The sequence below is a fragment of the Motacilla alba genome, chromosome 7 (genome assembly GCF_015832195.1).
Source record: "Motacilla alba alba isolate MOTALB_02 chromosome 7, Motacilla_alba_V1.0_pri, whole genome shotgun sequence".
Classification (NCBI taxonomy): domain Eukaryota; kingdom Metazoa; phylum Chordata; class Aves; order Passeriformes; family Motacillidae; genus Motacilla; species Motacilla alba.
In genome coordinates this window covers 8,000,460-8,025,155 of record NC_052022.1, presented here as the reverse complement: position 1 = coordinate 8,025,155, position 24,696 = coordinate 8,000,460, and the positions used below count along the sequence as shown (strand labels likewise).

The 24,696-nt window shown below is 38.3% G+C and overlaps 1 protein-coding gene across 3 annotated transcripts in view; it reads right to left on the bottom strand.

The window, feature by feature from the left end:
• DPP10 (dipeptidyl peptidase like 10) overlaps positions 1-24,696 on the bottom strand; it is a 431,963-nt gene that overhangs the window by 41,984 nt on the left and 365,283 nt on the right. For all 3 annotated transcript variants that reach the window (XM_038143005.1, XM_038143003.1, XM_038143006.1), the window contains exons 6-8: positions 17,254-17,306; positions 17,073-17,154; positions 106-226 (exon numbers count right to left, since the gene is read on the bottom strand). In XM_038143005.1, the coding sequence (XP_037998933.1) occupies positions 106-226; positions 17,073-17,154; positions 17,254-17,306 (256 nt within the window). The remainder of the gene's footprint in view (positions 1-105; positions 227-17,072; positions 17,155-17,253; positions 17,307-24,696) is intronic.

The following is a 24,696-nucleotide window of genomic DNA, read 5'->3' as shown; positions in this document are numbered from 1 at the left end:
GCAAACCCACCCTGAGCATTTTCTGAAATGAACAGATTTGTGCTCTTGGGTCTGTACAAGGACCTTGCATCTGTTTTTATAAACAGATATATTTGTCCAGCTTACCTTCATATAACCAGTCTGTAATTCCATTAAAAATAATTCCTTCTTTTCCTGAGGATGTCAGGCGCAATGAGCTGCTCTTTACATCAGGCTGATAGTAGATGTTATTTTCAAATATATAAATCTGGATGAGGTGAGAGAGATGGAGAGAAAACCAACATTTTGGTAGATATAAATGAATGTTCAGCAATGAATATGCAATTTCCTCAGGCTCAGAACAGTCTACAGAATAATTCAGCATGAGTTTCCACAAACATTGTCTTCATATTCCATTTTAATATAAAATTGGACAAACTAAACAAACTTTTAATACTTATGGCAAGCAAATCCTTTGAAATCGTCTTTCCAGTTGAAATATTCCTATTCATGTTAAAAAATATGATCACATTCTTCAAAATCATACAGGAGACAAGTTTCATAACAGCTGGATGAATAAAGAAATTTTCATCTGGTTTTCTAACTGTGAAATGAGACACACTTCTGGAAGGACATACAGCACAGTACGTACATCATAAATATACGTTACAGCTTTATATCATGGTGTGAGAACACACTGGAGAAGCAAAAAACAAATAGCAGCCTGCAGTTAACTTTTCTCAGCTTGCTGATGACTTCTGACTGACACACCTATGTTTACTTCAAGTGCACTACATAAATGCTCTTTATTTTTCAAGTCTGGGCTCCTCATCCTCGTTTTTCCTTCTTCACTGCCACTCATTAGCCTTGTCTGCCCTTCTTTCCCTGCAAAGGGTATCAAGTTCAGTCCTTTTGTGAGGCTGAGCTCCAGGTTCCATGACAAAGTGCAATAAATCGCAATGGCCACGTGTGCACCCCCACAGCTTAACACCAAAATCAAAGCAACAGCAAGACTATGCACCACCTCAGTTCACACTGAGAAAATGCATCAGTGACAGGACTAAAGAAGCCAAATGCCTCGGAAGTTTTTGTTACACCATTTCAGCACTGTACAATGATGATATACAGTGTCTCAGGGAGTGTAACAGGAAGTAAATATATTCCACCAAAGACTATGTAGAAAGCCTGGTCATTTATCATTCTCTCGTACTTCCATAACACACGACTTATGGGAAAATACTAACCAAAGAGCAAAGTTTTATTATCACTATTACTGCTGTTCCCTTTGCTTCTAAATTACCATCTGAAATACATTTCCCTATGAGGCCCCAAACTAATGACTTTTAGCAGTAGCCACTTCATGATTTCTGCTGCAGAAAGCTATAAAGTTGAGGTTTTTTACATACCATGAGCAATGCAATGATTTTAACCCTTACTGGGAACAGAGGGTGACTTGGAAGTAAGTCTTTCATGGCCAGAATTCAAAGCTCAGCAGTGAGCTCAAATCTGAAGCCAAAATAGATGAACCAGTTTGAATAACCCAAAGTGTACAGAGCTTTATATTGGTACAAAGAATTTCTGGGAAGCTGATGTATCACTTAACATCAACAGCAAAAGAAAACAACCACGGGAGAATGCTGGATGTATCAAATGCTGGATGCTTTTGAAATAACATCAACAAGAACTTCCTGTAATGTGTGTTTCCACACTAAAAATGCATTTTTATTTCCAACGTAAAAGAAATGAATACCAGCAAAACCAAGGCATGGTTAATTGCTTATAAAATAATTTAGCTATGTATTTGTTATTTATGTCAACTAAACCTATTGCTTACAAACCTCCTTACAACCTCCTTACAATTCTGCTTTATGCTACACTAAAATTTACTTCCAATCTTTTTTTTCCAAAATCACAGAGACTAGATGAAAATTTTTATTTTTTAAAAGGCAGCTGCTCCTGCTGATTACCTGCAGTGAAAGAATACCTGGAAGTTGAATTTATGAGCCACAATTTGGTTTTCAAAATTGAGTGACAGAGAAAGAAAGTGGCTGGGAGAGAACTCAGACAGCTACTTTTCCTGTAAGAGAGACTGAAACTCTCTAGCACTGCAAAGCAGATAACAAATAATGACCCTGGGATAAGAATAATTGATCACAACAAACAAAACCAAATAAATCCTTGGAGCACAGTCTTGCAAACGTATGTGCCTTACCTGATTTCAGCAAGTAGAACTAAAGATGTGCCCAAAACTTTCCAGGAAGGGGACTTCACATAATTCATCACTTTGGATATTGTGTTTTGAGCAATGTCACATAAACCAAGATTTCCCTTGCTAGTCTCTCTCCACTCAGGTATATGGGAGCAAGTAATAGTAAAAGGCTTTTCTTAGTATACACTTGGGTCTATTTACTACATCACAAGTACAAAAATGTTGACTGTAACTACTGAATCTTCCCAAACTGCTAAAAAAGGAGTTGCTAACTGTGTATCAAGACAGGCATTCTCAAGAATACATCAGTAGCTTTGTGGCCAAAAAGCTTTCAATGCTTTCAGGTATAATGATAAGAAAGTAAATTGAAAAAGGCACAAAGTGGAACCAGGACATGCTATTCTATGTGGAAATTATTATTACACGTTTTTTAACCTCTTCTTTTCTATCCATCTTTCATGAGTATTCTTAAAACATTTAAAGCAATTTTTAGCTGAGACCCTCAGCTAATACTGCTGTAAATGGGGATAGATGTCAAAATCTACTACCTTCAAAATTATGTAACTTTGTGGTTTCTTAGAGATTTTGCACATCAAGTCTTAAACCACATGGAGAAAAACCCCACAGAAATTCTTTAACTATTTTATTAAGTATTTTCCAATTAATGAAAAACACCTGCAAGACTGTTTTGGATTAGTGAGATATTAATTATTGGTAATGATCACATTTATTTCCACTGACTGTGAAGAATTTGAGGCCATGCTCACTGTTGTATTCTACCTCAGCATTAATCCTCAGCACTAATCGCATTCTTCCACATCTGGCATCCTCTGAACCATTTTTTCATAAACCTTCTTCTAAATGAATTCCTTCCAAAACACTTATTTACTGTTTGCAACATGTTTCACAATTACAGGATTTGCTTTCAGGCTGAGGTCTGGAGCAGAGCACCCAGTCCTAGTCAGCTGCAGATGGCAGACAGCTGTGAAAACAGAGACATCCACTCCCCAGCTGAACAGCAAACCTACTGCCAGTAGCTGGAGAGGCCCCCCGTGTGTCTTTAATCATTTCAAACACGACAGGCAGAGAAAAGCTGCTAAGTTACGGAAAGATACTCCACTTTTTCCCTTTTGGTGCTCCACTGAAGCCTCCAGCATGGCCCATCCACACTCAACCCCTCCTGCGATTGCAAGGCAGTGTTTCAGTGACAGCACGAGCCTGTTCTGCTCCAGCTGGACAGCAGCAGCAGCTTGCCCAGAGCTGCTGCAGGTCACTCTAAAGCCCAGGTTTTTTAGGTGGAAGAAAGGCAGAGCTGCTCTGTTCAGCCTGGAGAAGAGGAGACCGAGAGAAGACCTCACTGCAGCTACAGCTTCCTTGAGAGGGAAGAGGAGGGGCAGACATTGATCTGTTCTGTGCAGCGACAGGACCCAAGGGAACGGCCTGAAGTTGTGTCAGGGGAGGTTTAGGAAGGTATGAGAAGGTTCTTCCCCCAGAGGCTGGTTGAGGACCTGAAGAGGCTGGAAGAAAAGAAATTGTGGAGTGTGGCTGCAGGTATTGTTTGCCATTACATGGATTCATCAGGAACACCTAGTTCAAGGAAAGTGCCAACCAAACTCTAAAGCTACAGAGCAGATGCAGCTGGGAAGGAAACAAAGAAGTCATCTGCATCTATAAATCTTTGGTTAGAAAAAAAATCCACGCAACAAGCACTCGTGTCTTTCTGTACAGGTGAGAGTTTTACCTGTGGTGTGAGAAAATCATCAGATTCTTCCACAGAATCTCGGACCAATAACAGATAAATAAATACTCCAGTCTGGAACAACTTCAACACTCCCACTTAATAAATACCCCAGAGAACGTGACAATCTTCCTTACCTTTCACACTGCAAATATGAGCTTTGACAAGACTAAGAAATTTCTGATTATGCCCAGAGGGAGACCTCCAGGCATTCAGGCCGCGCCTCTGCCGCAGAACTCCTGCAGCTGCTAATGGCAGCGCTGAAGCCATGGCCCCACGGCCTGGGCTGCACTCCTGCGTCACCGCGGCAGGGACACAGCTCAGCCCTCTGTGGCCGGCACAGCGAGCTCAGAGCCCAGCACTCCATGGAACAGAGAGCTGAACTCCACTCGTGGCTCTGCAGAGAGGTGAGGACATTTCCGCTGCAGAAACCAATGGCAGCCACCCCGTGTCCCACACAGCCCGACCGGCCCAGCGCGCACAGCCGATGGCTGCCCCTCAGCACAGGCCCCGCCAGCGCTGCTGATTCCTCAGCATTCTGCACAGCCCCATCCCTTCCTGTGACACTGCCAGCCAATTAGCTGCATAATTAATTCTTCAAAAGCTTCAAGATGCTTTTCCATCTGGGCTTGCCTCTGACCATTTGTTCTGTCTCCTGTCTTACCGTACATTAGCCAGGGCCAAACTCAGCTGCCTGCAGTCACATCGTGTTGTAATGTTAGCTAAAACTACACTTTCTTCAAGCAGGGAAAAGCTCAATCTTTATTGTATATGTTATATTCTAGAGAATTATTAGAAATTAGATTAGCATTATTATCACTGTTTAGATCAGCGTTATTATCAATACTATTAGATCTTATTGGTTGACATTACATTTACACTTAGTTCATTGGTCAGTACATGGTATTTTGCATATTTATCAAACTTTTATATTTTTATTTAGTTTATATACTTTTTATACTTATTCTCATGGGACAGATTGTATTGTTTATACAGTTGTACTTGTTTTTCACCCTAGGAATAGATTGTTGTTTTAATGAATTCTCATTTTCAAGATGTCTTTGTATGGGAACTTGTAAGCTATTGTCAGCTCAGCTGAAGTAGCAGGGCCTAATCTGTATTTTATAAGACTTCTCTTTTATAACATTTTTACCTGTCTGCAACAAGATCATTCACTAAGATTTCCACATGAAATATGGTTTTTTTCACTAACAACCATTAATACAAATAATATCAGCTATTCATGAGCAGAACAAAGGCAAATAAAGAATATTTTCTTAGTTGCCCTGCAAATATTGTACTTTGCTCTTCAGAGATTAAACCACGACTTCACCAGTTTCAGGGGCAGTGCTAAGTTTATACTGCATGATAACATGTATGCACACATATATATTTTCTATATATCCAAAGAGCTAATGCCCTTTTGTTCTAGAACATATGGAAAGTCCAGGACAAAAAAATGGTCTTGCATAGAAGAAATTAAGAAGTGGCATAATAAATGAAATATATAATTTTAGAATTATTTTAAAGTAATTTTTATTCTAAAAATGTGGTCTCAATTCCTACTGTTGCTTTCACCAAAATTATGGAAAAATGCAAATATCCTTTGACTTGTAAGTTCCTTTGTCTTGTAAGTAATAGCAGAACTAACTTTGGATTGCAGGAAGAAATTAAAATCAAAGCCCTGCATCCACATTGAGACAATTTGGTTGCCAGTTTTCAACAGTTGCTGTTAAGCTAGCAAGTTTGGTTTTCATTCAAGGATTTAAAGTATATGTTTCTACCTTCTGGTTCACAGATCTGAAAAATGATAGAAATAGCTCCACTTCAGGAGCTACAATTAGTTTTCACCAATTTAAAAAATACTGCAAATCACCCATAGGATCTATCAATGCAATAGCTTTCAAATTGATACCTGCCTTGGCATTTCCTCTGCCACCATTCAGCATCCTCCAAAGTTCTGACAATTTTTTTTTTTGAGAGCTACTGATTACGTTATTTTTAGTCACAGTGTAATATCTGCTCTCTTCCAGTCCAAACTGAGCAAACGTTTTCTTGTCATCTGTGATTTCACTTACTATACTCCTGGGACTCACAGACTTAAACTGAGATTGTCAGACCATTATTATACCTACTGTTACAGAAGATGAGCACCCCTTCCTGCCCTTTTTCCTTGCCAAAATCTTATTTACTTGAAGAAGATTCCTGCTGAAAAACAAGGTGTAGTTAAGATTATGTGTTTTGTGTAAAAACCCAACAACGGTGCAATTGCTATTTTTTCTTTTTTTCCCCCGTTTCACAGAAAAGATAAATGCTCATTTGGGGAAGAAAATATCATCCAGAAGGACTGGGCACACAGTGTCAGACAGGAACAGTTGTTTTCTGTACCAAGCTAGAAATTCCATGATGGCAATCCAAACCTCCTGGCCTGTATCAAAGCTCCTCTGTGGCCAGGAGCCACAGGGCACACGGTGGAGAAAGCCACAGAAATCCTTCAGGGCTCTGTTTGGGAGCAGGAAGGAGGTGGCTTTTTCTGTGTTCTGTGCTGACCTGGGGGTGTGATATCATTTGGCCCATTTTTATCTACAGATGGAGACTCACAATTCCGTTAGCACTCAAAGTGTCCATGGTCAGGACAACAGTTACACCCCCAGCCTTCCTGTGACAAGGCCCTGGAGTATTTCCAAATCAGGAGTTGATTTAATGCTCCACACAGGTGAACTGAACGCACATTGTGTACAAAACCACATGGAAAAAACCACATTTCTAGGAGGCACTTTGCACTTTGTTGGAAAAGGAGCAAAATCAAGGGTTGGTGTCTGCCATTCTTGCCCACAGGAATCAGCTGTGGAAGAAGCTCTGTGGTAATGAAGACACTCACTCATTGAGAGGCAAGTGAAATGCAGGGTGGCAAACTACCACCCCAAACACTCATCATGCATTTCACTGCTGGGACTGATTATCCTGCTAATGTCTTTCTTCCAGCAGCCATCTCTAAAACCAAAGAGAATTATTATATTTCAGATAATATAAACCACAGAAAAGTGTCTTATAAAGCCTTCATAGGTGTGAATTTTAGAAGATTGGAATGTTCTTTAGTGACTTAGCGAGTTACAATTACACAATCTTCTTCCAAAAGCCTTTTATTTTTTTTCTCAAACCTTAGAAATTTTCTATACAGATCACATATGTTACAGGATGACAATTTCAAGGGACGTTTTTTGGGATAGTATTGCAAAGCAGCTTTATTTTCTATTCCTTTCACCTACAATATATCTGTAGTCTATTTAGATTGTGAGCTCTCACAGACAGGACTGCAGGCTACAGTGTCTGATCTAGTTTGCAATACAGCTGCTTTGCAAGTCTCCAGGAGTGCATAATGGCTCTGATCTCTTCACTGCAGATAGTTTAGATGGTTTTTGGTTTGTTTTGTTTTTTTCTTTTTTTCTTTTGCAGGTCAGTCTGTACTCGTACAAAATTTTCAGAGCCATTCAGCTCTGACTTGCTCCAGCTCTTGCCCCACAGAGCACTAAATTATGCAGGTTCTGGGCACCACAGGCACCATGAGCTATCTGAGCAATGCCTGGCAGTGGACAAAAATCTGCCCTTATACAATCCATGTTCCAAAAATCATCACCATTACAAATGAGGTGGAAACTAAATAATAGATAATAACAAAATCATTATAATTGTAAGCAATAAGAACTATATTCAGTCTTAAAGGTACCAAATTTCTAAAGGTTGTGACTGACCTGCACAACAATTATTTCAGAGGAAGCTTTCAAACCTTTAGACTATGTTGTAATTAAGGGAAAGGGGAAGTAGCTGTTGATCAGTAAGGAGACATGGAGACCTCAAAGCACAGACACCCCAATGTCATACACTACATTTTAGTGGTGTCAGTTACAATATGTTAATTTTATTTTTGCAGCAATTAAGCTGCCAGACATAGCAGAAAGGACAGAATACTGAAGCACCACTTTTCTTCTGTCTAGATTAATGCCACTGCATCACAGTAATGTGTGAGCACAATGGTTTCTGAACAACCACAAACAATCTACAAGGCTATTATATTTAATTGCCATTTAGATAGTTTATAAATCTACTGTAAACAATAGCAAGGATGCACTCATAATGCAGCTGTAAGATTAGTTACTAATGTCATGACATAAACCAGGCCATGAACTCAGACTATCAGCAACTCCATGGTAACTCTGATGTTTATGTCCTTGATTTCCAATAAATGCGGGGAAGTGTTGCCCTCTTTTGTTTCAACACACATTAATTATGTTGCCTTTCCAATGATATTGGATCATGATGCTCACTAAATTCACACCCTGCCTCATCCCATGACAGCTTACCCAGGAGAGCAAACATAGTGTAATGTGCTATATAAATAAAACCATATATAATATCTGAACTACGACCTACGCAGAAAGCTGCTTCATAAATCTGCTGCACAGATCACAGCAAGACTGCCTTGCCCCCAAGCTGATGGTCTGGATCTGCTGCTTCCTGCCATGGAGCTGCCTGAAGAGTTCTGCTGGCTGCAGCACTGTGCAAAATGTCTGACCATCTCCTACATGAGAAACCCAAGCAGAGTTGAACACAAAGGTTTGTACTTTCAGCTGCTATTGCGGACCCAGCCCATCTTGCTGTATGGGACATGTGCCTTCCTCTCCCCACTGCACACAGGGTTCAAGATGCCTGTTGTCTTTATGATGGGCCAAAATTTTCGTGGATGACATCCATCTGTACAGACTCCACATAGTAAATCCAATGCAAGAAATAGGTTGTCTTAAAATATCTCATTAGGAATGAGACAAGGAGGAATTAGGAAATTTTGACTAGCTCTTAGAACAGCACATTTGCTTGGGACAGTTTAGCATCTGGGAAACAACAGTTGAAAATAACTTTTTGCTTTCCTTCCACACAAAACTTTTCCCTTCTATTTCTGTAAACGTGCTGTCACCTGCCATAAAAAGAGAAGGAAATCAATGCATTGTTTTCTCTTAGACATCAACAGTACACCTGACTTTTCAGTCCTCATTCTCCAGGCCTTGAAGCTGCCAGTGGAGATACATTCCCCACAACTACACATCCACATCATTTCTTTGCATTTCAGTGTCTGGTCCAGGCTGAGTCAACATGAAAGCCTAAGTCACTTTAACACAGTGCAGCCAAAGTTTAATCAGTTCTGATCTTGCAGCACAAACACAGTGGGGAAGTCATAACCCCACTGTGGGGAAAAAGAAACGTGCAAGGACATTTATGGGCTGGTGATGATGGAATTTAATGTCTCTTTTTCAAGAGGGACTTTGCTAAAATACAGAGAAGTAGCCAGGAGAACTGATCATGCCCAAAGTTGTTCAACCTTGCAGAGGAGGACAGTCAGTGTTACTTCCTCTGACAGAAACCTGTCTATATTTCTGATGGATGTTATGTGCTGAATGAGAAAATAGATTTTAACATACAGCAAACAGAACCTATAAATGAAAGAGGTGGAGGAACCCTGCCACAGAGCAAGGGTTCAGTGGAGTTTGTGTCAAGTTGGTTTTGCCACTTCAACCTGTTCATAGCAGAACTCTGCAGCCACTGGTACTATCACAGAAACTCCAGTCTTTTATAAGTCTTCTGCCAAACACTTTACAAGTAAAAGTCTTGTTGACAATTGACAACCTCTGCCATAGAACCTGAACCAGAAAGGCATTAAAAATCTTCAGAGTCTTCTGTTATGACATTTTGATGCCTTCCTCTTTGGAATCTCCCTTTTCCAAGGTGTTAAGGAACATAGAATACAGCTGCTTTCTTAGGGTTTTTTTTACTCTTTTTTTTTTTTTTTTTTTTTGTATTTGCCAGATAAAACTGTTTACATTACATTACCAAAAGATGGATATGACAAATTTTCCATCCCGTTCTGTGGTCCATCTTTTCATTAATCACTAAATATGAAGTGACGACGTGATTATATGGTCCAGGGACACAGGTAAGCATGCCGTGGTTTTGGGCAGGATTTTGGAGTTCTATAGAAATACAGTCCATAATAAAACTCAGTTTAGCCAAGGATTCTATCAGACTTCAACCTCTGCTTCACAGTTTTTATGGGTGGCTATATCCAGAGAATTTTAGACTTCTGAAATATAATTTTCATGTTTCTGCCTTATAGAAAGCCACACATTTTTCACACAAGAAACACAGCAGCCCTATTTTATGAGCCATTGGACTTGCAGTTAATATCAGCTAACAGACGGAAGTGTGAATATTCAGATATGCTTTGTTACACACAGACACGTTGAACAACATGATGAGAGGTGCATATTGCTGTTTTCATTGCTCCCTGCAGGCTGCTGCATGGAGAAGTCCTTATCCTATCACACAAATGTGTCTGTACTTGTTTCTGTGTCTTTGTGGGACTGTATGTAAAGAAATATACATACATATATATATATGTGTATACATACATATATATACATATATATATATATATATATATATATATATATATATATATATATATATATATACACATACACACCCACACAAGGTACCATGTGAAAAAAAAAAATTGAGTTTTAGCACAGCAATATATCAAATTTCCAATGTATTTTCTTCTGGATAAAAAAAAAAAAAAAACACACATTACTTGTGTGCAAGGTTTCCATACTGACTCAAATATTAGCTGCATGCTAGATCGGTGATAACAGAATAAGAACCAGCAAGAGAAAACATCTTTTATCTCCTCTCTTGATTTATTCACTATAAAGCTGCTGGGCCTTTTACTGTTTCACATGAAAAACAGTGGTAGAGGAATAATGCCCCTATAAAACATATGATTTTCTCATTATTTCCTCACCTCTTTCAGATACAGCCAAGTGGCTATTTCCACAAAGGGCCAGCAATATCTAACCCTTAATACTCATCATTTTAAACTGCCTTTGATACTAAAACACGTTTGTTGTATTTCACCAAGCAAATTGATGAAGAAACTTCTTTGCTCAACTTAGCCTTGCCCCATTTATAATTTTCTATTTATAATGTTGTAGTGGTCTCTAGAGCCCACAAAACTTTTGTTGAATATATCCAGCCTTCATAAGTAAAACTGTATTTTTTCCTGTTTTGTCAAACTGCCTGTGTTTTCTGGCTGCATTCTCCATTCTCCATTTTCTGAGATGGGAAGCTTTCAGATTGAGTATCACTTCTGGAAGTAAAGAACATAAATATGGATTGGAGGAGCATTTAAGAGGAGTAAGCACTCAGAAATCCATAATGGAAATTCATAGTTCAGTAGAATACCTTCAGAGCAACTCACACTATTTTTTTTTCTTTGAAGAACAGTTCGAATCAAATAATTTAAATTAAAAGGCAAAAAATTTAGATTTTACAATAGTAGTTTGATAAATCCAAGAGAAAAATCCAAGGTGTAGCAGCAGCTTAGTAGGAAGAAAATTTAACTAAGTCTTTTAGGTAATAACTCCAGTTCTTCTGTGGACTCAGCTGGGTGAGCAATGCTCAACCACAGTTCCCTTCCTTCAGAGAAACATCCTCAGCAGGACAAAGGACCTCCAAATGTGCTTTGAACTACAGAAGTTTGGTAATTGAACCCCGCATGAATCTTAAATGAGGTATCATATCTGAGGTTAATGTCACATTGAAATGTTGTTTATTTCTAGTTTTCAGAATAAATTCAAGCAGACGTTTTCCTCTCTCTTTCACTGCCATTTGCCTCATTAGCATAGTCATTAAAATAAACATGAAATAAAGCCTTGACATTTCCATATGTAATTTTAAGTTACTCATCTAAAATACAGTAAGTCAAAAGAGCAGAAGACTTTGCAGATAAAAAAACCAGAAGAAATATATTTATTTAGGACTTACTTCATTAGCATTAATTAAGCTTTTACTTCATTTGCATATGCAAGTGTTCTTGCCAGGAGGGGGTGCCAAGTACCCACAGCACTAATTATGCAAAAAGGAAAACACATGGCAAATATTTTACAGAAAGATAAATTACCATGTTTTATAGCAGTTGCACATTACCTTGATAGACCAAACAGTAAATGGAGCTTTCAGCAAGTAATGGCTGTTAAAGCATGTGTTGAGCAAGGTAACTGCCCGAGAACAATCCTGCTAATTCCTCATTTGCTAAAATTAGTCCAGCGCTTATCTGAGTACACAGAAAATAATATAACATTAAATAACTTTGCTGCTGCACTATTTGTCTTACCTAAAACAATCTCTGAAAGCCATTGGGAAAAAAAGGCTAAAATTTTGACAAAAGGCAATGGTAAGGTAATGTCCTGTTAATGCGGTCTGAGAGATATTTGCATTTCTGTGGGGCAATCGGTATTGATGGGGGTGTGAAGGGAGATTGAAGCCCCAAACAGGACAAAAGGATAAAGATAAGATGACTGATCACAGAGCAAAAGGGCCGGGACTTCTTGAAATGGTACATTTATTAACAGCAGTTAAAGCAGATTTTGCTCTGGTATATTTCTGGTTTCTAGGTAGTTTCCATACAAGGTGAGGTCCTCTTTCACTGGATCTGTTTCATTATTTATGCAAAAGCATCAGCTTCTAAGATCTATTATTTGCAAGTAACTTTTTTTGTTGCTGCTTTTTGGAAGATGAGGGCAACTTATAGATTTATAATATTTAAAGTACTTTCTAAAAATTGATGAGAACTTCCTGAATGCACAATACAGCCACAGTCACCAAATTTTTTTTAGTGGATACAGCCTAATAGGTAATTCGACTCAATGATGACTTAATTTAAAGCATTGTAAAAGCTCATCTTCAGTCCTACCATTTGATAATGTTATATTTTGTTGGTACCATCAATTTTTGACAAAGCTTCTAAAAAAATCATTTTCTTTAGTACCTGGATAGTTTTATTATTTTCTTGTTTTCTGTTTGGTTAAAAAACGTATTAATTTATGCATAGATATTAATCTGTAAGTCAACAGATCATAATTTATACTGATCCATCCACATATGTAACTCAAGCTCCCCTCAGAATCACTTAATATATCAAAATGAGCTTACTGCAAAAAATAACACAAAACATCTATTATAAATACAAAGGCAAAAATGACTTGCATGGATGTATGTTCATAGAATAAAGTGAAATAAGGTATTTTATACAATATAAACAACACCACCAAGGGAGGAAAAAAACCTACATACAACTTTTAAGGAAAAGCTATGTCAAACTGAACAACCTAACTATGTTTCACTGGGAGCTAGTTGAAGTAGCCCACCCAATAACTGATCAGAAGAACTATTTGTATGACATGGAGCACTGCAGAAGAACACAAGAGTGTTAACAGACACTTAAATACAGCGCTGCAAACACTGATCTTCAGCCTGAAGTTTGATATATCCAGGCTCCTACTGCAATACATCCCCACAGACACATCCAGAGATGTCTCCCCTGTGTCAGACACAAGCCAGGTCCAGCACAAATACATGGAAACCTTTGCTACAAACTACTGGAGAAGATAAGGCTCAAGAAGAGAAACCTCTGGATAAAAACCTGGGTACTTCAACAACAGAGGCCCTTTAAAAATCTCAAAGCATTCTTCTCAGCCTTCCCACCAGGTATGGGATATCTCTTTCTCAGACACAAGCAGTGAGGTCTTTAAATCAATAAACTGGAGGCAGAAAAATGTTGATGAAACAAATTAGATCTCTAGTTGGGTTTGTCTTTCCTGGAATTACTTGATGCTGCAGTGATGGATTCTAAGGAGGCGAGATAAAGAGATAATCAACTAATGACTCGCACAACTTTAATCAAACATGAGTAATGTTTGGCAAATAGATGAACAGCTCCCTAACATACTATGACACAGAAATGGTATTTTAGATCTGGCACAGTTCTAACACAGTTAAAAGGCAGCATTTTAAAGATTGTGACCTGAAAAAAGTTCCCATTTTAAGAACTATGTGACCTTAAGATACATTAATTCATTAGATAAAAGTTTCTTCTCCCCTGTGGCAAACATTTTCAATTTCACCACCAAAATGTCATGAGTCAAGCAGCAGATGTTTCTCTGAGCTTTCTTCTTAATCACTACAAAACTCTCTACTCTAGGTAAATAGCAAGGAACTGAAATAACTTGCAAGCACTGGGGTAGCTGGAAAACAATGGTACTGTGGCTCAGTCACCTGGCATCTGACAGAAAACTAACTGTTCTTCACTAGCCACACGGGGCATGCTCTGGAGCCCATTAGACAGCTCCAGAAATTATCCCTAACAGCAAACTTAGACTGATGCATGCTTTCCACAAGGATGTAAAATACTGCATATACTTGATTTCACTGCAGCCATATTTCATCTGTGCAATAAGCAGTTCGTGGCTTCATACATACTTTTCTTCCTGTTTTTATTTTTCCTTCAAATCCTTACATTATCTCTTTGAACATCTTGCCAATTCCTCCTCATTGGAATACTTTAAGATAACCATGTATGCTGCACTGTTACTTAGATCTTCAGAACCGTGGATTGGAAACATTTTATTTTACACTATAGCCTATCGAAAATAGTTGATCCAAGTCCATGTGTTATCCCCCTATAATTTGGATTTAATCCAGGACTTTCCAAATAGTTATAGTGTAAGGTTGGGATCTTTGGCTCAGTCAGACATACCTGTACCTCATGTTTCACATTTTGTGCTACTTTTGCTGACCAGTCCTGGCTATAGTATTGCTGTTCATTTCTGCACCACAGATGAAGGGGGACATTCCTCCTCACTTTAGAGAGCTACATACACTCTATCTCTGTGATGGCACACAGCACATGTCATGGGTCCTTCTACATCAAATTTTTGTAAATAAAATTAATCTCTTCTCCAACTGTTCTCCACTTGTTCTTCAGTTGTAAAGAATGGCTAATGGAGATTATTAGCCAGGTTAATAAACTATGATTGTTTTATTTAGAGTAAGTATTTCATTGCTTGTTTTACTCATGAATTATCACTACTTCCACAGAAAAGACAAGTAAGTTTTGTTCAGGAAGGTAAACCATTCATAGTGTGCTTGGCAGCACAGCTCCATGAGACTGCAGCTTTGTTTGCACCCAGTACCTTCCATTGATAGCTACTGATGGATTTCATCATTGGATATCTCCCTCTATGCCTTCCTCTGTGCCTTGTTTCACTGCTGTTTACCTCCTGCACTATTTTACTAAAACCCACTAATCCAGTGTTTGTTCCAATGACAGATTTTATAACAGAACCATTGTGGCAGTGTGTCCTCAGCCACACATCTTTCCCCTGCCTAACCTGTTCTGCTGAACTGAACTCTCTGTCCTGCTTCTGCTCGAGGCAGATGTTCCTTTGGACAGCAGCAACAACCATTACTCACAACAGCCTTTATTCATTCATGCTCCTTCTACATTTTTGGCTTGCTGCTAAAGTGGGAGGGCAATGCAGCAAGGCACTTCTGTCACTTTGGAAACCTCCTTCTGCCACATGAACAGCTTCAAGAGGACATCCTTCTAATTGGCATTCCTAAAGTCACCTTCAGTGGACTGTTCCTGCAGGTGTACATCTCTATGGCAACACTCAGAGTGCACAGAAGATTTTGTGTTCAAAGTTATTATTTCCTAATTCTGCAGACCATATGGCACCATAAAACCCACAGTAGAGCAGATATTTTAAAAGCATGGCATTAACTTTACTAGGGACATTAACAAAGAGGAGTAATGTTATCCTCGCTCAAGTATGAATTATGCCAATGTTTTCAAATTTGGATGATTAAGGTTGTACCTAAAATGATGACCTGTATTTTTGCAGTTCTGAAATGCAATAGGAGTCCACCTGTGCCTGTATCTGAAAGGATCCACACATATTTTCAGAATGACATTTTAAGCAAAACCACAAAAAGATAGCATTATTCTGATTTATTTTTCTGAGGTCTATGATTGGTAAATCTGACCCTGTTCTTACAAGACATCTCACAAAAAGATATTTTCTCAGTAATCACTGCATTTCATTTAGTTCTACTTTAGATGACTGATTCTCTGATCAGTACAGACAAACGTCTAGATTCTCTGTCCAGCACAGAGGAATCTTAAAAACTGCAATTTAATTAAAATATTTCTTAAATCTTTTTAATCTTGCAAATGCTTCTCCTTCCTACTACAACCTAGGTGGTTTGCCACATTCCATAATGCTGTCTGGTAAAGAACCTATGTATTTATTACCACTAATCCTGTTGCCATGCTCTCATTATTAATAAATTAATGTGGTTAATTATTAAAACATACCAAGCATGTTCCAATTACTTTTTCTCACCTGCCTCCACTTCCTTAATGCAAAACATTCCAACCAGAAACATTTTTTACCTTCCAATCATCTTGATGAATGATATAAAGCAACAGGATATATTCTCTAGACATTCAGCTTACAGCCTCTCTGCATGAACAAGCTGGATGTGCAAGGAGGCCCTGGGATCATGCCTGGGGGCATTAATGAGCTTATTAGAGCACTGTAACAAGGATTATCTGAATTTCTTATGCAGAACTGAAGATTTAATCAGTCTCTTGCCTTCAACTACCAACAGGTCAGCTTAAAATCACTGCTGTTCTAAAATAAAATTTTTTTTCTTCTTATGTTGACGTTGCTTATGGTGACCATGGATGATTAATGTTCATTAAAAATGGTAAAACTGGAAAAAAATATACATGAAACACGGCATCTCTTTTAATTATTATGAATTCAATGCAGCACAGCTGACCTTGGCAGTAATTTTCATACTGAAATGAAAACATCACTTTTCATGAGTCCATCACATCACATTTGAATGCTAAGCTTTTGCTTCTGCCCACAGTTTTCATTGATATTGCACTTAAAAGAAAACTGCTTTTCACCTTTACCGTTCCTTCCCACACAGCAGTAGCCATAAAGATGGTTATCCTGAAAATCACCTGAGTGCATATTTAGATGAAGGTGTGATTCTTTCAACAACTGTGCCATTTGCTTATTGGGGTCAGCCTGGAAAAACATATTTTTAATAAAAATAAACAAACAAATAGAGCTTTCCTAAAAGCTGCAATAGGAACACACTAGCATAGTGCAGAAATACATAACACAACTTATTTTAAGGCTTTCAGTTTTGTTTTTACCTCAGTCTGTCTGGAGTCCATACATTTTTAATGACTGTGCTTACCAGTTGCTGTCCATGAATACCCCAGGCTGCATACTGTAAAACTGAATCCTCTACTTCTGGAGGGTTTAACTCCCAAACTTCCCTTGAAAAAAGGGAAACATTTTTACTTGAACACACTGGCATCACCTCATGCATAGAACCACTGACAATGACACGGTATGGAAAAAACAATGTGACCTACCTTGTGTGTATGTTATAAATCACATATGAAGCTGTATAAGAATAATGAAAAACCTGTCAAAGAAAAAAAAAAAAAAGGTAAGAATTACAAAACAAAATACAGGATTAAATACAGACTACCATGAGAGTAGTCACAGTCTTCAACCCCTGTAAACACTGACATTTTATTACTGAAAGAAGGTTTTACTGAATTAATTATAACCAATAGACCTGAACCAGGTTTTGAGAGCTGTAGGAAGGACACAGGTACCCAAATGTTAATTTAACCAGTCACTGTAACAATACAACTGCACAGAAAATGTCCCAATTGGAAAGATCTGCATTCTTGTTAAAAAAAAAAAAAACACAAAAAAACCAAAAACAACCTGCCCCCCCCAAAAAAAGAAAAAAAAACACACTGAGAATATACATTAGGGGAAAACACTTTTTTTCTTCATCAAGCAGCATCAAAATGATTGCACAGGCATCACAGTTATTCTACTTGAAATGCAGACCAATACTGGCTCATATGGTATTTTTCTGACCACCTGCTATGAACAGCCTGAAGGAGCTCCCAGGTATGGCTCACAGAACAGAAAAACTCTGTACTTAGTGGGGCTCTGTTTGCTGTGGCTTTCATTAAATCAGTTTTGGTCTGATTTTGGCTGACTTCCTTTGTTTTTCAGGAAAAGTTTGTTAAAGGTTTTTTTTTTGCCATTTTGGGTAAAAGAAAGAACAATTTTTCAGTAAAGCTTTCTCATTCAAAGCAAGTTACCAGTGACTTTTGAATTCAAAACCTGTAGGATTCTCTGGGCAGAACAGAAGAGCACTTACAGTGTGTATTGTGAAGGACCAACACTCTAAAGGGCTCAAATCAAAGTCAACTATGACACATTCTCTCTAGTCAAACATTAGTCTGTACACACATAGTGAATAACAGACATTTTGCTCTCTTCCAGGATTGAGTGATTGGTTTTCACCTAGCTCATTTTTTGCCTCTATGTCTTTTATCATGAAAGTATCATAATTCCATAGTATTAGTTTTAATGTGATTTGAAATTGCTTCATGGTCTTGGAATATGAAATATATTTGCCACTAATTATTACTGAACTAAGCAAAAATCTTTCTAATGGAAACTTCTGTCAGAATAAAATGTTAGATTATATCCTCTAGACTTAACTGCAGCTTCATGTCTACAGTTACAGCATCTCTGCTTGGCATGTGCAGGATTTCTGTCTGGACAGGCTAATCCCATTTGGATGGGGACAGCTACAGATGTAAAGCCAAAACCTCGACTTGGTTACATGTGTTGGGAGTTCTTCGGGGTAAATTTTCTGCTCTGGGTACCTTTCAGTGTCTCCTTCAAAGAGAACAGGCAAAGAAGGATCCTACGTGGACAGAGCCACTGGAATTTGTCACTATGGCACACAAGAGAGTTTCAGAGGTTGATATTTTGTCTGGAGGCCATTCAAAAACACAGCCACCTGAAACATCCTTCCACTGACACCCTTCTCATTATTAGTCCTCTGCCAACACATGCCAAGAATTTAGCATGCCCCACATCTTTGCTGGCTGATGCAGCAAGAATCCCACAAAGGTTTCTAAGATCAGTAACCCTACTTTGTGCAACGGCTGACTATCCCTTCTATAAAATTTCCCTTTGAGACAAAAATAATTTCTATTTTCCAAATCTATTGTGCTTAATGTCAGGACTGTTGCTTCAGTAAGAATCATACATATATTAATAAGTATGCCCCAAACATTTTTATATTTTATATTACAGCTTAAGAGAAACTGTTTTGTCATTCAAGGTACCAGCCTCTTCTAAAAAGTAGAGACAAATGGTTAAATCTTGGTGGTTTCTGCACAGGGTGTGCACTGCCAGAGATTACCCAGAGGGGCACTTGCCAGCAGCCAGTTACAAAGAAGAGAAATGGGTCTCCTGCCCTTGTGGGAAAAGGGAAAATTGTATCAAAGATAATGTGTGGAGGGTTGATAAATATTTTGAATAGGAATATTTTAAAAGTAAATTATTAGACGGAATATATTTCAACAAGAAATGCTAAACTAATAAGTCATTCTGACAGCTTAAAGAGAAAATATACTGTAACAACAAGAACAACACTTCATATATCATGTGGAAACTCTGCTCCTGCCTTGTGTAACATTTCTGTCTAAACATTTATGCAGAAACATTAATATCTGTAAAAAAAAGGGGAAAGAGCTCCACTTCTAGTGGAGATCAACACTACAATGACGTCACTTTCAGACAGGATGCTGACATTTTTTCTCAATTTACTCATATTAGTTTTACTTCTAACAGGAACACCATGTATAAATTACAAGTACCAAGCTTCCTAATTCATCCTGCTCGCAAGAGCCACACACTGAAACACAATCACTGTGGAAATGAAATCAACAAAAAAGGATGTAGAAAATATTTCTTTTCCTAGTCTGGCTCTTACAGAAAGTGCCTTGGAAGCTCTTGTAGTTTGTACAAAGGCTCAACCTGTTTGGCTTCCTCTTGCACGGAGCTGTGTCATGGCAGGGACACAGCCCTTCCCTGACACCATCACAGTGTCTGGCAGCACAGGGAGGAGTAGCAGCAACCCTCTCAATACCAGGATCAACCTCCCACACAGCCACCAGTCCTGTCCTCTGCAGAAGAGGCTCGGGGATTTTGGGGAATTATGCCCTGCAACTCCTGAATTGTAGGATGTGCACTAAGCAGAAAAAACGACCAACCTGGTAATTTATTCAAATAACCAGACTAAAGCTCAGGCAGCACTGACCCCTCTCCCAGTGAATTTACAGTGGAGGCTGCCTACTGTGTGCAAGTCAAACGCAAAGTGCAACCATTCATATTCCAAAATGTTTTCAGACATTTACTGTACTCCACACCTTTTAACTGAGGTCCTATCAAAAGACTGAATGAAGACTAATATTTAAACATGGACATTGGATTGCTCCAACTGACCAAAACAAGAGGTATGAAACTGAGGAAAAGGGTTTGGTTGCAGTGAAAAATACTCATCTTCTACATACGGAGAAAATCAGTTCATGACTATGGACACACAAAACATCTCTAGGAAAAAAAGCAATGTAGGAGAGAAAAGCCTTTTAAAATATAAATGCATTACAGCAATTTCTGCAGTGTCATGTCAGCTGAGGAAAACAAAAAGAGGAAAATGGCCTGGTATAAATAATTAAAATAATTATAGATGTTAAGGTTGGGCACTGTAAGGAGCCTTAACTTCACAAGTGGCATGTATGATTGCTAGGGTTCAGGCCTTCCTGGCAAGTAAATAACTTGCCTGCTTCTATTATGATAAGCTGGAAAATGTTCCCCATGATGTTAAGAACTGTGAAAATGGCTTTTTAGATCAGACAGACAGTGTACCTCCCCCTCAGCACAATTCATTTAATTTTTCCTTTGCCACAGAATGCAGTCAGTAACAACTATTGCATATTAAATATTTCTTCTGAATTCATTCTTTTATCAGTTTATAAAGTAATGACAAGCTTTCATCTGGTGCTGCTCAACACTGAAAAAGTTAGCTGCATTTGTGCATGAAAAAAATGAAATTACAGAACTCCATTACAAAGGACCTAAAAGAAAAAGGTGCCAAAAGTATCTCAAGACAAATTGTTCCAGTCAAAATGTATTGAAATAACAATCTATTACTCAGCTAACAGCCAACAATAAAAAACACACTTATCAATCATGATCTGAACTTTTAGATGACACATTTAGATGAAGGTGTGATTCTTTCAACAACTGAGGTATGGAGTTCCATGTATCCTTTATTCTCTACCTTTCAAGGAATTATTTTTTCTTTCTGTGGTTCTAAAAGTGAAATAATTCCATGGAACTCAGCACATAGCCCAACAAAATGCAAGAAAACTGCCTTATACACTCTGCCAAACACACTCCACTAATTCTGCAAAACGTTCCAGAAAAGATCCAGTTCACTGTCCCTGGGTAATTTGGAAAACATTTCTCCGCAGAATAGTGTTTTTGCTAAAAAGCTGCCAAGAAAACCTCAGAAGCAGTATTTTTATGGTGTGATGAGAGCTCTCAGCTCCAGGGAAATGGAAGAGAGCTGATGACATTAGAACCTCGCAGCGCTATAATCCCAAAATGCTTGGGCGTGCCAAACACCTTGATGCATCCTTTATCCATTTCCTGTATTATAAACCAATTACATTCTTTCATGTGTTATTTATTTAGAGCAGTAATGATGCCTTCTTGCTGGCACAGCTTTTTGCAAGGTAGTGGAGTGTCTGTACCGTATTTTTGTTTTCACCCAAACAGACACCTGCAATTTGAACTCACTGCAGCTCTCAGTGCTGCTACACTCTGTAAATTCCCCTTTCAGGTTCCAATAAGGCATCTCACAGGGCTTTAAAGCACTCAGTCTGTGCAAGAACTATAAAAGCTGAGAGGATATGAAATACATTGAAAATTTCAGCACCTGCAGTAATACCTTCAGTTATTCCAAAGCTTAAGAGCCAAATGGTGTCCGTGTCTTGCACACAACATAGATTTCCATCTATTTGTATTGTACATAGCAAATGGAACACGCTATTTAAAAGCCGTGCCCTTGCCATTAGTGAAAAAAAAGCAGCAGAGACTCATTAAATAACTGAAATTGAAGTGTTTGCCATCATTCCCATTCCACTTATCTCCAAACATATACCCCGATCTGGAAAGAGAGACAGTTTCTCAGATAAGGTTCAAAACCATGCAGATCTTTCTGATTCACCAGTGAATATATCAGATCTTTTATGGGTTAATTTACACTTCTGATCCCATGAAAAATAAAATCTAGTATTTTAAGAGACTATTAATCTGAATGAAAAATGACTATATTCTAGTTCTATGAGGTAAAGAATTTAATCAGATTTGGACACAAAATAATAAACCTTAGCTGGGTAAAGTTTAAACTCCTACAATATATGGATGCCTCTCAGACAGTATTACTCATAAAAAAAAAGACCAAAAAACTGCTTTTATTGTTTCACAGGCACAAGTTAATTATTAGGAAGTTCAAAGCTATGAGAGAACTTGACCTGGAAAGGGTTTTCTGTGCCTGAAACCTTTTCTGTTTTTTCCAGCTACATCAGTTGGCCTAATAAAAGATATTACCTCTTCCCACAAATCTTGTCTTGTTTATCCCTTCAGGCCACCACATCTGTAACAACAATGTTAGGGAGAAACAAATATTCCTAAGCCCAGCTGAAAAAAAAAAAAAAAAAAAGGACTACCTCAAACTAAAAGTCATCCTCCAAAATTAATAACCTGCATTCCAGTGCGTATCACAAAATGCATGTGAACCCAGAAATCAGGGGACAGGACACAGGGAAGCAGAGAAGTAAAGAGGAATACAGCTTGCCAAGGACACTCACTTCTCCATTCACCCATGGCCCTTCTCACTTTCGAAGATCTTTCATAATACATTAGTAAAATGGTCTGGCACATTTCCAAACTGCCTCAGTGGGTGCCAGCCACAGGAGCTACTGGCTGTCATGAACAGTGTAAAAAACAGCACCACGACTGGGATTCTGCCTTTATCCTCTTTTCTACAGTTGAATTAAGCATTTGAAGAATTACTGAAAAATCTACTTATGCTGAAAAGTGAACCAGAAAGCCTTTGCTGTGGCAAAGTGATTAGAGGGCCAAGCAAAAAGTAACCCATCATTCATCTGCCATTCATGCAAACAAGTACCCACACATAGTGACAAACAGCATCTCATTCAAGAACCCAAATCTTTAAGAAACCTCCAATAAAGGCTCAAAAATGCAATTTAGAAAAAGAAATGTAAACATATACTGCTTCCTATTTTGCCTTTAGGATAAAAGTATCTTGGAAGAAAAATGGAATAACCAGAAGATACCATGAGCTACAAATATTGAGCAAGGACCAGATGCAGAGTGGACAGAATATGAGGGGACATAATGAGGCACAGGATGCTTATGGAGATCTTTTGAAGGGATTACTGATAAAAATACAGTGTGCTTGTGGTCAGAAAAAATAACTATACTATATATTTTCAGTAGGTTAAAATATTTTCAAGTTCACAGCCCCAAAAAACCACAGCCTATACAAGTTATACTAAACTATACAAATTCTATATCTATTATTTATATAAATTATGCAAACAATTATTGAAATTATTTTCCCTGTAGTAAGTGATATTTTACTATCAATTTTGCTCAGAGAACACTGGTGTGATTCAGATCTCCAGCAATGAAAATGAGAAAAGGCTTTCAGCAGGTCTTTGATGTCATGTACAAGCTCCTTATTGTGGTACACATCTGGAGAACACCAGATTATTTGTGGCCAAACTTCCTCCATTGTGGAAAGACTGCTGAAAGCAAATGAGTTACAGTAGAAGGGGGCACTCTCTGCATGATGCCATCAGGATTCCGAGCAGCAACTTCTTGCTCTCCAAAAAAACAGATTAACATTCACACAACCAGCTCCTATCCCTCATTTCCTTTTAATGAGCTTTAAGACACGTGACCTTGCTGGGACTGCAGTGCAAAGAGAATGGAATCAGTATCTAATGTGCTGATCACAAAACAATAAAGAAGATATATTCCTTTCTTTTCTTTGTATTGCAAGATGTTCAGCACCCCGTTAGTAAAACCTGTGAGGGAGTTAACAAGATTAAATTAGGAACAGCATGACTACTGCCAAAGGCAAAGCACATCTGCTGGATGAAACTTCCATCCATTTTGCAATTTATGTGCTAAATAAATTAATAACGTTAATGGTATCAATAACTTTATGCTGAAATCCAAATTTCTCTAAAATTCTGTTATCATTCACCTCATGTGAGGTGTTATCATTCACGTCCCATGTTCCTCCTTTGCCTTTCCAGTCTGATTCCATGTGTTCTCCAGCATAGGAACTGCTGCTAAATGGGATTGAACATGGCACAGCCATGGCTGGGTTTAATGTAATTGGTTCCTTGAGTGTGTAAGAAGTGAAGAGACAGCTCTGCAGCACTGAATTCTGAGCCACAGGGGGACATGAAACCACTGGATTACACCCGTGCTATTAGTGAAGAGTTTGAAAAACCACACTCCACATTATCAGTGATGGCCTCTGCATATTCATTAAAATATTGATTAAAGACTGAAATTCTGCTGATGTCATGCCATGGCAACAAACACAGTGAGAGCTCAGACTACGCATTGATACCAAAGCTCAGCTCACTTTGGGATAGACACCAGAAATGCTTCACACCACACACCAGTGAAGTGGCACCTTTTGCTCTTGGAGCTCTAGTATTTAACTGGTATTTCCTGGTGTTAGATTCAGTAAGTTAAGCCACATGAGTTAATGACTGATTTCATATTGATTTTATCTGAAATAGAGACACCAACGGGGACTTCTCATTTTAAATAATACGACACAACATATTCTTCCACTGGTTTTAGAGCAAACACTTAGT